The sequence below is a fragment of the Schistocerca cancellata genome, chromosome 1 (assembly GCF_023864275.1).
Source record: "Schistocerca cancellata isolate TAMUIC-IGC-003103 chromosome 1, iqSchCanc2.1, whole genome shotgun sequence".
Classification (NCBI taxonomy): Eukaryota; Metazoa; Arthropoda; class Insecta; order Orthoptera; family Acrididae; genus Schistocerca; species Schistocerca cancellata.
The window spans coordinates 794,899,938-794,918,027 of record NC_064626.1 but is presented as its reverse complement, the minus strand read 5'-3'; the positions used below and the strand labels follow the sequence as shown (position 1 = coordinate 794,918,027).

Sequence of the window (18,090 nt, the reverse complement as noted above, 5' to 3'; positions counted from 1 at the left end):
GACATATTGCCTCGACTTAGACAGCATATTTACTTTCGTGTTTTGTTTATGAGTGGACATGGTTGTTTAGTTAGGTTTCTTCACTCTGTTGTCTCGTTCTTGTTGTTGTTGTTGTTGTTGTTGTAAGGTTCTTCGTTGATCATGTTCGTCCTCTCCATTGTGTTGTTGTTAATGGGCCGCTCCGCGGGTCCTGCCGCATTTTCCATTGCTTCAAACCCGCGACTGTTCCAGTCGCCTTTACAATGGTGCCTTTATCCAATTGAAGGGGTGGGAATGACATAATCCAAAGCCACAAAATGTTAATTTTTCAGGGGAGCCTCGAATAAATCCATAAATCATATTTCAACTTTTTGGGTTTTTTGACAAAACTAATTTATTTCTCTAATGTGTTAATATACATGTTTGCATAGTTATATTGTGAACAAAGTTAAACATTATTAATAAAAAATATTTTATCTCTGGGTGATACAACATTGGGCTTTGGCCTGTCTCATACTAACTTTACACAAAGTTTACAAAAATGTGTACATCAATATACAACATAACTTACAATGATAGTCACTACAGTGTTTCACACAATATAGCCAATATCTATCAACTCTGTTTCATTTTCATCACTTTCTTCCTTTGATTCACTCAGGCTGTTGAAGTAGCCCTTTGAAACATCTGGTGTGTATGGCATTAATGACATAACATCTTTGAGTTCTTTTACACAAATTGGAATGGGCTTGAAGTATTTCCTTGAGAGCTGGAACGGATTACTCTCCTGATGTGCTCGTCCGTTTTTAGTGATATTTGTAGTTCTGAATTCTTCAAATTCAGTGTACTGATACTTCACTTTTAAATGTGATGGCAATCCTTCATCAAAACAAAAAGCTGTCGCTTCAGAAAATCGGAACTGAGATCCACCATCATGTTTGTCCTTTTTTGCAATATTTATCTGCAGGGGTGTCAGATCTATAAAGTCTCTTTGCTTCATTTTAATGACTGAAAATGGCTTATTCTTGCACAATTCTTTAATGACTGTAACCCAATCATGAGGGGTGTACACAGTGGGGTTTCTGTTCTTAAAGTGCTTCTCAATTCGACTGAAATCTCGGTCACAGGGCAGTTGAGTGTGTCTAACTTGTGGAAACCAATGTTCAATGGCTTTAAATTTTCCTGAACACACTAGTGATCTCTCTAGTGCAACAATTGCCCAGTTTTTGCCTTGGCCTCTGCAATTATCACTAATAATGTGAAGAATGTTTGCCTGAGACTTTCGTATTTCTAAGAATTTTATCAGACAGCTTCCTATCTCATCAGATCCACACTTTGCTTCATCTTCACTCCACACAAACATACGTCCCTTTTCAGACCCACAATCATGAATACCAAAATTGTAAGTGCACAACTTCCTCTTATAGAATGCAGGCCCAGATGTAAGCCTTGGTGTTGGAAAGGTTTGTTGTAGATCAAAGGATATTGTAAGATATTCCTCAGGATTCTCCCTAGCTGATATGGAAAGCTGTGTAATCATATTTTGTCCAGCAGATGCTATGGCATGATGTAGGTCCCTTTCAATTTTTAATCTTCTAATAATATCTTCAGAGTTGGTCAATGTGCATTTTTTAGTTGAATTTTAAATTCGTCACATACATGACGTGTCTGAACAAGGCAATTTAAAACCAATATTAAAATCTTGTTAAATATATCTCGAAATTTCGAAACTTTTACTTGTGATGCATTATTTTCTTCATAATATTTCAAATAATGTTCTTGATATAATGAAGAAATGGACATGTCATGGTTGAAGTACACTTTATTGGGGTTCTGTGAGCGGCTGTAGTGACTGGCATACTTAGGTATATTATTTATGAAATTGTGAACTGTCTGAACTGCTTCTTGTGAAATTTTCCTTGATGGGTTCCCTTTTTTCCTGGAAACAAAGGAAAAGAAAAAGTGATTTTAAAGGTAAATGCCCAGGTCAGACAAATTTAGTGAATTTTGTCTGAATATGATATGTAAAGAAAAACACTGGACAAAAAAGCACAACAGAACAAAATTATGGTTTTCCTTGGAAGCGACATTAATTTAATCATTAAATACCTCTTCTGTCTTTTGGAGAAGTGGAGTGTCCCTCACACAAGTATTTTTGTAAGTTCTTAAGACGTCCTTGATTGATCTGAAGCCCATGCACACTGAAAAATGCTTCTCTGCATACCAAAATATTACAGCCATTAACTTTAACCTGGTAAGAAAAAGTCACCATTCGCCATGAAATTGTGCTTTTCCTTTTCTTTGGGTTCCTTAAAAAGTGAAATTTATTAATAAAAATAATAATATTTTATTTATAAAAAGAGCATGATATTTAAATCAATTTCAAATTATCATTAATCATAGTTACCTCCTTTGCACTTGTTGTATCTTAATATTGCTCAGAAGGTAATTATTTTGGCAACTGAAATCACCCATATCCCAAAAAGAATTGAATATCTGCTCTACACATTAATGAATTTTGCTCCAACACTTGTTTTTACATTTGCATCCAGGACCAAGAATTTTAGCACGAACAATTTGTCCTGTTTTATCAGATATGTACTGTCTGCCATAATTTCTACAATGTTTACATTTTTCCCTTTTCCAATTGTTCATATTTCTCTTATTTTTTCTGCCTTTAGGTTCTTTAGCAGGTGTTACTTCAGGAGCTGTCACATTCATCAGCTCCCTAAGCCAAATAAAGTATTCAGAATGAGAAAGACCAAAGCCATTTTAACACATATACCAAATATTAATATATATTTAAAAAGAAAGATGATGAGACTTACCAAACAAAAGCACTGGCAGGTCAACAGACACACAAACAAACACAAACATACACACAAAAATCTAGCTTTCGCAACCAACGGTTGCCTCGTCAGGAAAGAGGGAAGGAGAGGAAAGACAAATTTTGTCTTTCCTCTCCTTCCCTCTTTCCTGACGAGGCAACCGTTGGTTGCGAAAGCTAGATTTTTGTGTGTATGTTTGTGTTTGTTTGTGTGTCTGTTGACCTGCCAGTGCTTTTGTTTGGTAAGTCTCATCATCTTTCTTTTTAAATATATTTTTCCCACGTGGAATGTTTCCCTCTATTATATTCAAATATTAATATATTATACAAATAGGCTTATAATACTTAAATTATTACCAATAATGCAGTAATTAATAGGAGAAGTAAAATTTGTTCATGATTCACATGTACATATTTTAATTAGTGAGTATATAACAGTTATAATTATGCAGTAATATTTCACTTTGATACAGACCTAAGCCTCAATGTTTTAAATGTTTAAAAAGTAAGTATTTTAGAATTACCATGTCATTTTCAGATGAAAATTCATCAGAGGGACGATAGCTGCTGCCACTGGACGAAAAATCATCTTCAGAACTAGCCATTTCTGTATCTGAATCTTCTTTTTAGCTTATGCATGGAAGTAGTCTCTTATTTGGAAGCACCATTGTACTGTGGTTTTTGGTTGTCTCAGATGCGAAAAAGACTGCTTCCTCACACTATGAGAACTACAAGTGTGAACTGCTCTGCCATCTAGTGAGGGGAAAGTTAAAATATGTATGCAGTAGCTTCCTCTGTTGAGTAGAAGTTGAACTAACACAAAAAACGTATTTTGAGAAAAGTGTGGCTTTGGGCTATATCATTCTCGCCCCTTCAATTATTCAGTCCTCTGGCCAAACAGAGAGAGATTAAGCAAACAATTGAGGAACATTCTACTGCAGCTATAGCTAGTGAAAGCCAGAATCTAGCCATCCACTACCACAGATCTATTACTGGGACTAATGTTCAAACAACAAAAAGGGTTATAATTGCCACTTCTCCATATGGAAACTGAATTTCACATTATCTATGATTTGAAATACAATACCCAATCATTTACAACAACTTGCGGCACCTCATATGGGCAGCTAAATGTCCTTCCTCATTCTAATCACTAATATCTGGAATAGAAAAGACTTGGAGGTGGGCCTTTCCAATAATGCTTCCTGAGACTATGGAAAGACCATACATGATTGTGTCATTTTTCTAGTTGTTTCCCTGACTAGCTGCAGAGGAAAGATCTTAGGAGCTGATGGTCAAACATCACCCTGTCTCAGTTCTCAATGGAGCATTGTAATGTCATGATAGTTGTCCACATTTAGCATTTTCCTAGGCTTTTCTAAATCATTTAATCAAATGCTAGGATGTTTCCTCTGAAAATGACATGACTGACTTTTTTCACATCCTTCTCAAATCTAAGCTATTACTCTGACTCTAATGGCTTCAACATTGATGTTACATTGAAGTCTCTCTTTTTCCTTTTTGTCTTTGGGATCAAGACATTCAACAGGCACTTCCAGTGCAGAATCAGGAGAACCAATCTGTCTACTGATAACAGTTACACTTGCTTTCATGCACAGGAATCATCTAGTATCTTCCTTGGTCCTGAGAAGGCCTGTGATTGTACTTGGAGGCTTAATATCCCTGGACAGCTCCAACATAGGGTGGTTCTCTGAATGGATTGCATTCTTCATACAGATCTTCCAGTCTGTGCTACTTCAGATATCAACTTAGGGAACTTCTACCATATCATATTGAACAGGATGGTAGTGTACCACCATAAGGATGCTCATCAGGATTTACAAATTTGCCATTGCATTTAAGAAGATTGTGGTGGCATCAAGCACCAGTATCAACACTGGCAAACTTATTGACTGCAGCAACTATGGACATGGTTTACCTGTAGTTTAAGTTCATGATCTTTGATTCACTATAGTTCAATTTTTTTATCTTGGCGGCTCGCGCATGCCCGCCCAGACACGGGAGATTGCTGTGTTGCCAGTTGCACACTACACATGCGCCAATAGAAGCAGCACCATAGTATAGCATAGTCCACAAGCTTACGTTTAGGGGGAAGCGTGCAGTTCATGAAGTAAAGCCACCACGGCCGCATTAACCCTTTCGCTGCTACAAAGACATGCTCCCTGCAATCCGCGCCGTGTGCGATTTTGTCACTGCACTGCTCGCCTGTGCAGACACATCGTGTTCTGACTGCTTTGACACCCTTATCATTCGATTTCACAAAAACTATTTGGCCCAAAAATTTGATTTTTACACATCTTCTTGACTGATACCTTCCCCCCATAAATGACTTAATTTTGTTTCGATGTTCAACACAGTTATTATGCAGCAATAAATATAGTAAACCATTGCATGAAATTTCGAAGAGTTTGCAGAGGTAAAAGTCCATAGAGTATACTTTCCGTATGGTCGATTTTAGTTGCCACAATATTGAGAATGAAATGTGGACAAGATACCTAAATTTCATATTAAATTTACTGTATAACAATATCTCATTTAAGTACCACAAAGGTGTCATATGTAACATCGAGAAATATTCCATCTTCCACGACTGTAACAAAAGTTTTATATACACTGAGCATGTTTGGCTTTATTTTAAAGCACTTCAATCAATCAAAAGGAAGTAGACAAAATACATTAAACGAAACTGTGGACTTACAAAAAAATTAGGACTTGAATATACCGTCTATCAGTGAAGTGCTCTGAGCTATGTCAAATGTAATTTTTGTGTGTGGCACACACGAACATCATTTATTTGCTAAAACACTGATCAGCCAACACAAACGTTGAATATTGTGTTACCGCAGCACAAAACTACGAAAGGTGACTTGGCAATCGAGACAAAATACTGTCCACTGAAGATGCTTCAAAAGAGAGAAACGCGTCTGGTCTAAATAAGTCGCTTATTACAGTTGCAGAAGAGGAATATAATTCAGTACCATTGGTAAAACTGCGACTGTGGAACAAAAATAAGAAAGAGAACATGAGTACCATTGTGTATGTGCCATACCTTTCATTGATTGAAGTGCTTTAAAATAAAGCCAAACGCGTCCGGTGTAAATAAAACTTTTATTACAGTCGCGAAAGACGGAATATTTCTCAATATTACATACGACACCTATGTGGTACTTAAATTAAGTGAGATATTGTTATACAGTAAATTTTATATGAAATTTAGGTATCTTGTCCACATTTCATTCTCAACATTGTGGCAACTAAAATCGGCCATATGGAAAGTATACGCTATGGACTTCTACCTCTCCAAACTCTTCAAAATTTCGTGCAATGGTTTACTACATTTAATGCTGCATAATAACTGAGTTGAACATCGAAACAAAATTAAGTCATTTATGGGGGGAAGGTATCAGTCAAGAAGACTTGTAAAAATCAAATTTTTGGGCCAAATAGTTTTTGTGAAATTGAATGATAAGTGTGTCAAAGCAGTGGGAGCACCATGTGTCTGCACAGGCAAGCAGTTCAGTGATGACAAAATCGCGCACAGCGCGGAATGCGGGGAGCACGTGTCTGCAGCAGCGAAAGGGTTAATGAAGAGACAAAGCACTAGAAATTTCAAAAAATTGCATTCAAACGAATATAATTCGTGAAGTAAGGCACTTCGATATTGTTTTTGAATAATGAAAGTATTAAGCACCGCACAAGGTTTGAACTCATAACCTTTCACGTATAAGCCCAACACCTTTTCCGTTGCGCTAACGCAGCTCGTCTGACCAGAACACGCCATGAGCACTCTAACGCGTCACGCAAAATACTGACAAACACTGTTAGTATGACTATGAATTACTCACGCTTCGTCGAAGTACAATAGGAAATAAACAATTACCGCTGTTCTTTATTACGAAAAAGCGGTTCATGAGATTGATACAAACACCTTTCCTTGCTATCGCCTGAATTAGGAGTCTTATTGCTTGTTTGGTTTAATTAATTAATAGAATATGAAGCAATTGGTACAAACAATGCTTTTTCCAAACTTTCTATAAAAGAAAGTCAGCTTTTGTTCTATTATTTTGTTCTATTACTTTATTTATGACTGAACGTTTCTAAAACTGAAGACACTCGTCCATGCTTTGCACTGCAGTCGAGATCTGGCAACGTCATTCTCTGTTCAATGGCTGACTGTGTTTTGTGACGTCAGATGAGCAGAATGAACCTAAACTCAGCCGCCAACATAAATGACGCGCACTTTAGTTCCCGCTAATCTCTCAAACTATACACTTTGCATGAGTGTTTCTTGTATATGTTTAGTTTATGTTCACCACAATAATGTGTGGAATACTTCACCAAGGTGTCTGTAGATCATTCTACTTGACCCCGGCTGCAAATTATTCCCACATTGATGACGCCAGACCACATTACATCTGATGCGTACTTCACAGATATGTAAACCACTGCCAGGACAATGGATAGCACTGACCAACAGCGAAGTTTTTGGACTTTCATTGAGTTCAACAACGTTCTTCATGGACTAAATGAGTGATCTGGAACACATCAACAAGAAAGTGTGATTGAAAGTTACTTCTTCCACTTCCTCACATGTTCACTCAAAACCCTCTCCCGCACTTCACACCACAACAAAGTAGATCAATTGAATACAGAACACCATCTGGGCTCAACACAGGTAATCCATGTTACCATCCCACGGGATGTCAGTGTTCATATGCAATGTCATTTATTCAGCCTCCATACTGAGACTTGTGCTATCGAGTTGGGCTCTTAGACAATAAATTTCTTCCTAACTAACAGCAGAGCTCAGCTGGCTAAGCCATGCCAGAAAATTTCTAGTCTTCCTACAGTATCACATATGAGCAATGGGATTCTGCACATTGTTATCTCTGGATCTAATCAAATAATTATCTACAGGTACCTTCCCTACAATACCTTGACAGTGCCACTTACACCTCCTAAACTGCCTCCATTCTTAACAGACCAGCCCCATACCTGGTTTGGTATCACTGAATCTATATTCACTGTACATAACACATTTTATGATTCATTGAAGTATTCGACTTTACTGTGTCACTTAGGCAAACATACCACCATGATTAGCAACATTACACTCTCTCCACCTAAATTTAACAAGTCTGAGGGAGCCAAAATAGCACCGCTCCTGAGACTACACAAGACACCTGAACAACAAGTACTTCAAGCCATCCATGCAGAACAATTAAATTGACAGTGGCATCTTTTTTGGACCATGATGGATTCCTCACTAATGCCTGACATTTCATTGTGGGCCATGAGCAAATTTCCATTTGAAATGCAAGCAGTGCTAGTACGCAATGGAGGACTCCTGTTTGACAATAAATTACACTTAGCATATCACATATACATTTTACAAAATGGCGACCCACACTACCCCAGCAGCCATTAGTATTAATTATTGTAGGCAGCCATGTTGCATTTCGAGTTACCAGACGGCTTCTGAATGACACCGACCCCTTCTGAGGTTACCCAATGTGCTGAGCATGGAGCAGTGTCAGCCATCTTTTCCTCTGCAGCATACCTTCATTGAACAGTATAGACCTCATCCAAGTTCTTCAACACATTGGGCATAGAGTGTCCAGTGCCATCACAGGCAGTTATCAACCCTGGCTGGCCGTACCATACCTCCTACAGCTGATGATGACAGATGGTATGGTTCCACCCACACTGCAGTATATGGACAACAACTTACAGACCACGCAGTGGTGCTGGTTTCATACCTGTTTCAGCACTGTTGCATGCAAGTGTTCCCAACCCTGCCATCATGCACATGCCTCCTGCAACCTTCACTAGGCACCTAAGGCCACAGCATCAACAAAGTTCACCACACACTGTATCTGGTGAACCAAACCAGTTTGTGTCACCCACCCATCAGCAGCAACCCTGACTGGAAAATCATTACACCAAACAGCAGTTTTTGCTGGACTCTGGATCAGAAATTGGTACAGCCACAAATACCACTCTGCCTCTTCATGGCCCTGACTCTACATCTACACTACAAGCAGCAAATGGATCGTTCATTGCCAGTTATGAAACAGTCACCTGTGACATTAACCTCAGCAGCAGCAGCTGACAAAAATTGACATAGACATTTCTTGATGCCATTGTCAATGAAGCACTGATCTGACCTGATTATCTATGACAGTTCCATTCTACCTGGATTTATGAGGAGGAGTTTTGCTCTGCAGACCAAGTAATGCCACCATACCTTCGGATGACCACCGGTCCCAGCCCTGTCACAACACGAAAACACCTACATTTCAGCAGTACTCAGGCTCCAGCTCCTATGATCCTCTATAAAGAATCAACTGACAGCAACTAATGAACAGTACATTGACATAAGAAAAGATGAAAACTCATCCCTTCAGGGGTTACTGCATGAGAATCAAAATTACCTAGTGGAGGTACAGTTATAACTTAGAGCCCTTCAGTCCTCACATACTACCACTACGGAACAATTACCATCTCATAACACAAACCTGGTGGATGTATGGACACAGTGAAAGACATTCACACAGGAGTGCAGAAATTTTCACCAACCCCGGTGATGACAACAAATACCATCACCTCAATGAATCATTGACCCAGATGCTGCTCAACGTGGACACCACAGAAAATACCAGCAGCATGCACACATGCCACCACATCAGACAAGCAGTGAATACCATGCAACATTGCATCGATCTACTTAAGTCTTCATGGATGTTGCCTCTCACCAGCAGCAAACAACCTCATTTGACAAACACTGCAAACAAACTGGTCAGTACAAGTGAGACAAGTGACAGTGCAGTCAGTGTTTGTGCAAAAAGTGATTACAAAAGTCACGTTCCTCTCCTGTACCCCCAACCTTGTCTCTGCTAAGGCATCACTAATAGCACGATGCACACGTATAAACAGAGGGACCACCCATCTCTCAAAAAGTGTGCTGCTCCTCTTCCAAGAAATGGCAAATCACAAAGCCACTGTAGATGAGTTGCTTCATTTGGACATCATCCACCCTTCAAATAGCCCTTGGGCTTCACCCCTCCATATGGACCGCAAAAAAGATGGTACTGTCCAAATGTGCAGTGACTACATAATCCTCAATACCCGGACAATCCAGTACCCAACATCCAGGATCTTACCGATGCATTATTGGATGCTATGATCTTCAGTGTCATTGACTGCCAAAAGGCATATCCACATATACCAATGGCAACAGTACTAAAACTGCTATTACTGCCCCATTTGGGTTTTTTGAATGCTTATTAATGCCATTTCGACTAAAAAAAACATGGCTTAAACGTGGCAATGATTCACTGACTCCACCCAATGCAAGTTCCTGTTGTTTCCCTTATCTGCCTGACATACTGATATACTCTGCCATGTCCCAAGAGCATGAAGATGACATGCAAGAAGTTTCTCAAGTCCTAGAAGAACTTGGTGTAGTCATCAACATGGATAAGTGCCACTTGCATCAGCAGAGCCTAAAGTCCCTAGGATATTCTGTTTCATCAGCAGGGATGAGGCCTAGAGAAGAATGAAAGGAACTCACATAATTCACTCGCTGCCCACTTCCTACAAGGAGCTATGCAGATTTCTAGGAATGGTAAATTTCTACTGCTGCCACATTCAGCAGGCAGCCAAAACCTGGGCTCCCCTACCCAATGGCCTTTCCAGAACCAACACCAGAGGAAACCAAACTATTCTGTGGTTGGAAGAACTGTCACAGGCTTTCAAGACAATCAAACAGTCACTATAGAGGGCAGTGACCCTGGCTCACCCCTCAGCGATGGCCCACCTCATAATCACTGCTGACGCTAGTCCCACCACCACTACAGCAACTAGTTAGTAGCATACACTGCCCCTTGAGATTCTGATTCTTCTCATGCAAACTGAAGGGATCTCAAAAATTGTGGTCCACATACAACTGTGGAATGCTTGCCTTCTATGAGGCAGCACAGTCAATCAGAGTAACTTTTTACAAGTCACAGTAACTTTGTACCACTCACTAATTTTGTTTCAAATGGCTACTGCTTCATCTGCTTGCTGTAGACTGTAGTAAAAGTAACAGTTTTATTACCTCTGTGGTATCTAATTAGTATTTCAATTGGCTTTGCACCTTCTTACAGTCTCTCAGTCTTGTGATTATGCTTGAATTGTATTGGTTGTGAAGAGAGCTTCTGGCAACAGTGAATTAAGTTAAAGAGTGTGAGGTCTATACAAATATCTTGATATTTCAAAGCAAACTACCAATACTGTGTTAACAATGTTTGTTTTTACCTCTTATTAACACTTGATTTCCTTCTGCCATGATCCAAATTTAGCCAAAGCTTTAGATTAGTAAAGATACTACTTTTTTAATACTATTTTAAGGTTACCCTTTGTGACAGTGTAACATTGTACCAGAATTAAAATAAAAATTTTACTCTAATAGGGCATAATTAGTGTAAATTTCCACTTTCTGAAGCACTCGGTAACTACAGACACAAAATGTTAGTGTGTCTGTTGTGATGTGTAACTAATCTTGTGTCCAGTTTTTCCCCAAAAAACAGAAATAGTGGTTATCCCTATCTACTGCAAAGTGTTTCAGAGAGGATGAACCACTGCTCCTTGGCAAACACCATTCAGAGTCCTAGTGTGGATGTGTCACTCTGCCACTTCCGGCACCTTGACCTGGTAACTCAATTCTCAACAGACATCCACCACATGAACGGGGGGAAATCATGGGACACTACATGCCCCATATCACACCATCCATACCCTAATTAACTAAGAGATTCTAGTAAGCACACAAGAACAAAACGTGAAATCTTAGATAATCCAAACCCAGGCCTATAACTCGAACAAATAAAGCTCCCCAACTCCTAGGTCAAAGTTTGGTTGAGACACATTGCAGAGAAGACAACACCCATTTATCCCCATCCCATCCAGAAAATCAATTTTTGTGAGACTTAATAACCTGTCACTTGCTTCAGTTTGCTCCAATACGAGGCTCATTATAAAATGATTTGCTTAGCTGGGTGTTAAAGCAGACTGCAGGAACTGAGTGAGGACATGTGTTCTGTGCCACAGCAGCAAGACCAGATGGTATACATCCTCCTCCACCCCTCCCCCCCCCCCCCCCCCCCAACCCTTCTGCCACTCCCACAAGGCACCTTCATGATACCTAAAGAATGCTCCCAGAACATACACTTAGACTTAATCAGCCCCCTGCCTGAGGCAAAGGCAACAAATACATATTCTCAGCCATCAACTGCACGACACATGGGTAAAGGTTACTCCCTTGTATGATATAACAGCCGATTCAATGGGAAGGATCCAGACCGCATGGGTTGTGGAACAGCCATTGAAGTCAAGCACGTAGTTTTCAGCAAAGGCAAAGGTCCTGGGTTTGTGTCCCAGTCCAGCATGCAGTTTAAATCTTCCAGGAAGTTACATACTAGCTGACAGACCTGGAATTGCCCATGTATTTATTTTACCAATTTTCTATTAGAAATGAAAACAAAAAATGAAGTGTGTTTGTGGTGTAATATCCCGGACAGTTTCTGTACCATGGGTGCAGTTCCTTCATGTATCTCCAACACAGTTTTGTAAACATCTCTATGGCAAAGCCTCTTAATAGCTCTTTGAAGGCTATCATTTTTGCCCAAGTCATTCGTGCTTCATGGCTGAAACCTGTCAAAAGCATTGTCAGGTGATGGGGATTTCCTTAAGCTGACTCAACTGTATGAGTGTCTTAGTAGTAAAGCATGAGTGAGTTAAAACTTCAAGTATGATGTGGCATTTTTTCATGCATCTCAGTTTATGATGTCATATCTCTTGAGCTATGTGACTTACAATGATACATTTGTTGATGGCATGTGTAGACACCATCTGCAAAATGTGTTGCAAATAGAGTTAGTGGCAAAGAAGTATAAAACTTAAATATTGTGCACAATGCAAACGTTTTCATGCATCTCAATTCATTATGGCAACATATCTTCTGAACTCAGTGTTTCACCAATTTTGTAGGTGCACTTAGCAGCATATGTGGATACTATCTGCAAAATTTATTGTGAATAGAGTTAGTAGCACAGAAGTAATAAATTTAAATGTCATTGTGGTGGCTTTTTGCACATCTCATTGTTTATCTTCAGGAATATAATAAGTAGGTGGTTCTCGGCTCACCAGCGATTGTTCTCTAAGAATATCAGATATGTGCACGAAGTCTGGTTAAAACCAACCCAGTGGTTTAGGAGGAGATTTGGAAATTACACACACACACACACACACACACACACACACACACACACACACACACACACACACACTTACACACTTTTATAATATGTATTGATTGTTAATAAATGTCTATAAATGTTTTCAAATGTTTAAACAATGGAAACCTCAGGCTGGAATATCGACAATATAAGGGAAAGACAGACTGCTGCTCATTGTTAAGGAGTTGCAGAAAGGTACAACAAAAAGACAGTTACACATCAACATTCAGCCAAAGTCCATCCTGATAGCTGATTGGTCAGCATGACGGATTGCCATCCTACGGGCCCAGGTTCGATTCCCAGCTGGGTCAGGGATTTTATCCGCTCAGGTACTAGGTGTTGTGCAGTCTTCATCATCATTTCATCCCCATCTGGCACGCAGATCACACACTGTGGCGTTGAATGTAATTAAGACCTGCACCAAGGCGGCCGGACCTGCATCGCAAGGGGCCTCCCGGCCAATGACGTCAAACGCTCATTTCCATTTCCATTCAGCCAAAGCCTCCTTCAGGTAAGAAAACATACACACATTCATTCACACAAGCAAGTACACCTGATGCACACATGATCATCACCTCCAGCAGCTCAGACTGGAAAGCAGCTGAGAAACAGCAAAGTACCCTTTTGGGGAGAGACGAGCCCTGTCTGGCAGAGCATATAAGGACCAGACTACCAACAGATGCTGCATTGGCAGGCTGTGGTTGAGAATGGTTTGGCAGGACAAAGGCGGTGGGGGGGTGGGAGGGGGGAGAAAAAGGAAATGAGTAGAGAAGGGGAAAGGTGGGCAGATACGTTGCAGAGGGCATCGCACAAAGAGGGTGAGGGGATGAGAATATGAAGGAGGAGAGAAGGCAGAAGAGGTGGAAACTGGGAAGAAGGGTATGGGGACATTAGGTTACTGAACATTGAGGCCAGGATAATTTCAGGAACTGAGAATGCCTTGTAAGGATAACTTCCATCTGAGCAGTTCAGAACAGCTGGTGGTGGGCGGTAGGATCCAGATGACTCAGGTAGTGAGCAGCCATTGAAATCAAGCATGTTCTTTTCAGCTGCATGTTCTGCCAAAGGGTGGTCTACTTTGCTCTTGGCCACAATTTGACGGTGGCTGTTCCTCCTGGAGGACAGCTGGTTGATATTCAAGCCAGTATAAAAAGCTGTGCAATGGTAGCAGCAGAGCTGGTGCATGACATGGCTGCTTTCAAAGATGGCCCAGCCTCTGATGAGGTATCAGTACTTGAATAGGAAGTGTTGGGTGGGTAGATCGCAGTTCATGCATCAGGGGCTTCCACAAGAATGTGGTCCCTATAGCAAGGGGTTGGGACTGGGAGTGCCATAAGATGGATTAGGAAGTTGTGAAGGTTGAATGGGTGATGGGATACCACTTTAGGAGGGATGGGAAGTATCTTGGGTAGGATGGCCCCCATTCCAGGGCATGATAATTAGTAATCAAAGCCCTGACAAAGGATGAAGTTCAGTTTTTTCCAGTACAGGGTGGTATTAGGTGTTGAGAGGATTGGGTGTGTGTGGGGAAATGGAAGAGATCTGTTTTCAGAATAGGTCTGGAGGATAGCACCCATCTGTGAAGGCCTTGATGAGACGCTCAGCATACTGGGTAAGGAAGTTCTTGAAACTGCAGATACACCATCCCCAGGTGGCCAGGCTGTATGGGAGGAATTTTTTGGCACTGAAGGGATGACAGTTGTTGAAATGCAGGTACTGTTTGGTTGTTGGTGGATTTTATGAGGACAGAGGTGTGGATGAAGCCATCAGAGAAGAGGAGGTCAAAATCCAGGAAATTGGCACACTGGGTTGAGGAGGACCAAGTGAAGTGAATGGGAGAAAAAGTGTTGAGGTTGTGAAGGAATCAGGTTATGGTGTCTGGCTCTGGATCATGCCTATGATGTCCCGCTCCCCCACACATGACCCCCAAAATCCATGAACAACCCTGGTCGCCCCATTGTAGCTAGTTATTGTGCCCCCATTGAAAGAATTTCGACCCTCATTGACCGTCACCTCCAACCAACTGCCTGGAATTTATTCTCTCACAACAAAGATATCAACCACTTTCTTCACCAACTCTCTACCATCCCTCACACATTTACTTCCTGGATCCCTACTCATCACTGTTGACGCCACATCCCTATACATCAACATCCCTCATGTCCATGGTCTCACCGCTATTGAACATGATCTACACCGATGTCATTCAGACTCAAAACCTGCTACCTCATTCCTCATACATCTTACTTTGTCCTAACTCATAAGTACTTCTCCTTTGAAGGGATGTTATACTAGCAAATTCGCGGCACACCTATAAGTACACGCATGGCACCCTCCTATACCAACTTGTTTATGGGCCATCTGCAGCAAACCTTCAATGCCAAACTCTAAAATGGCTCAGGTTCAGTGATGATATCTTCACAATCTGGACTCAGGACCAACGCATCCTGTCATCATTCATTCACAATCTCAACACTTTCTCTCTAGTTGCACCTAGTCCACCTCAACTCAGTGTGCCCCCTTCCTGAACACTGACATCCTCCTCCCTGATGGCTCCATCCACACCTCTGTCCATATCAAACCCACCAACCACCAATATCTTCTGCATTTCGAAATCTGTCATCTTTTCCACACACAAAAAAATCCCTCTCTTACAGCCTGGCCACCCGGAGACAGACAAACACTAGCCCTCAGACCTAGTCCACAAACAGATCTCCCATGCCATCTTGCCACATGTACCCAATCCTCTCACCATTCCCAAGAACCAGCATGAAAGGAATGCTCCCTTTGTTACTCAATACCAACCCGGACTGGAACAACTGAACCACATCCTTTGCCAGGGCTTTACATACTTGTCATCGTGCCCTAAAATGAAGGACATCCTTCCTGAGATCCTTCCCACCCCTCCTAAAGCGGTGTTCCATCACCCACCCAACTTCCACAACATCCTAATCCATCCCTAAGCCACACCCAATCCTAAACCCTTGCCACAAGGATCATATCGCTGTGGAATACCAAAGTGCATGACCTGCCCAATCCATCCACCCAGCACTTCCTATTCTGGTCCTATTACAGGTTTATCCTACCTCATCAGAAAGCAGCCCTGTCATAAAACCAGTTTTGCTGCAATCATTACACAGCTTTTTATATTGATACAACTACCAACCAGCTCTCCACCAGGCTGGACAGCCACTGCCAAACTGTCGACAAGAGCAAAGTACATCATGCAGCTGAACAGAACATTCTTGATTTCAATGGCAGCTTCACCACGTGGGCCATCGGGATCATCCCCTACACCATCAGCTTTTATGAAATTTGCAGATGGGAACTATCCTTAAAAAACATTCTATACCCTCGAAATTGTCCTGGCCTCAACCAATGGGATCCGGCTGCCTCCACACAACAGTTTCCACTCCCTCTACTATATCACCCTCATCCCTGTTCTCATCGTCTCACCATCTTCATGTCCCGCCCTCTGCCAATGCATCTGCTCATCTTTCCCCCTTCCTGCTCCTCACCTTTTTCTCACCTCTACCCTGCACATGTTGGTAGTCTACTTCCTGCAGGGTCCACCAGACAGCACTCCTCTCTTCCCTTCCCCGTCTCCTCCAAACTGCTGATTCCATTCTACTGACAGTTGCTTTCCAGCCCAAGCAGCTGAGGATGTCAATCATGTGGGCATAAGGTGAGCTTGTGTGTGTGTTTCCATTCTGAATAAGGCTTTCTGCCAAAAGCTAATGTGTAATTGTCTTTTCATTGTGCCTGCCTGCAATTCAATGTGTCATCTTTATGGTGAGTAACAATCTCTCTTTACTTATACTGTTGATTCTCCAAATATTTATGAATTTTTCACTATCTGCTATTCATAATAAATCTACTTCATGCACACATGGTTACAAACTTAACCTAAGTTAAGATTAGAAAATTCAAGTTTTAGCGAAGCCAACTTATGATGGAGACACTGAAAGAAACCTCAACAGTAAATCAATGGCTATATGTATGAATTCATGCAAACAATGAATAATACCACTGAATTATAAAAAAAGATTTCATTCTTCTCCTGTAGTCAATTCTGAGTTCCATCTTGTGTGTCTCTTCTGTTTAATGTTATTTAGAAAGTAATACACTGATACAAACAGACCAAATTATTACGTCAGCTATCTTAAGCAGATTATCAACTCAATCACACTATTATCTTAAAACTTTTGACTCAGTTCTGTACAATTTCCTTCCATTATAGGATATCAATCCTCGAACAGGTACTAGGCTAGATTGTCCAAGACCTCCAGACAAGTGGACTGTAGATGATGTTGACTACCCCGATCCACAACAGATGTCACCTCGTTTCCTGCCACGACGCTGTAGAGCTGATTCAACTCCAGGTACTAGCAAATTCCAGCATTACACCAAGTCTCAAAATAAAAATGTTCTTATCTTGTTTGTTTTCATTTGTAGCTTATCATGTGCAAGTGTGATGAATTTAATTAGCATGTTTCTTAATCTATTACTGACACACACAAAATCAATATGCATCTAACAGGTAATGATTTCAAGAATCAAAATGAAGTATCACACTTGCATGCAACATAATACTCCATAGCCACTTTAAACAGAGACAGTTTAAATAGAATTCTTTTTAATTATTGGTCATAGCTCTACACACCTCATGACACTTATGTGGACTTGTTGTAACAAAAAATTAGTTATGTAATACATTGGAAAATAAAAAATTACACAAATGAATAACACATTAGTCAAAATTCTATCAACACATAGCAATATAATGTTTGTGAACATAATAGCCTAATGACAGAAACCCACACTGAAAGTCTGGATGTTACCTTCCTGTAGCATGAACTAAGAGAACTCAGTTGCAAGGGTAACATACATAAATACATTACTGGCCATACACCACAAAGATGACGTGCTACAGATGCAAAATTTTACCAACATGAGGAAGATGCTGTGATATGCAAATGATTA

At 40.7% G+C, this 18,090-nt stretch overlaps 1 protein-coding gene across 1 annotated transcript in view; it reads left to right on the top strand.

Annotated features, from left to right (window-relative positions):
* Nucleotides 1-18,090, top strand: part of LOC126162325 (neuronal acetylcholine receptor subunit alpha-7-like) — a 558,269-nt gene that overhangs the window by 536,536 nt on the left and 3,643 nt on the right. Inside the window, exon 7 of the mRNA XM_049918756.1 lies at nt 17,348-17,489. Within this exon, the coding sequence (XP_049774713.1) occupies nt 17,348-17,489 (142 nt within the window). The remainder of the gene's footprint in view (nt 1-17,347; nt 17,490-18,090) is intronic.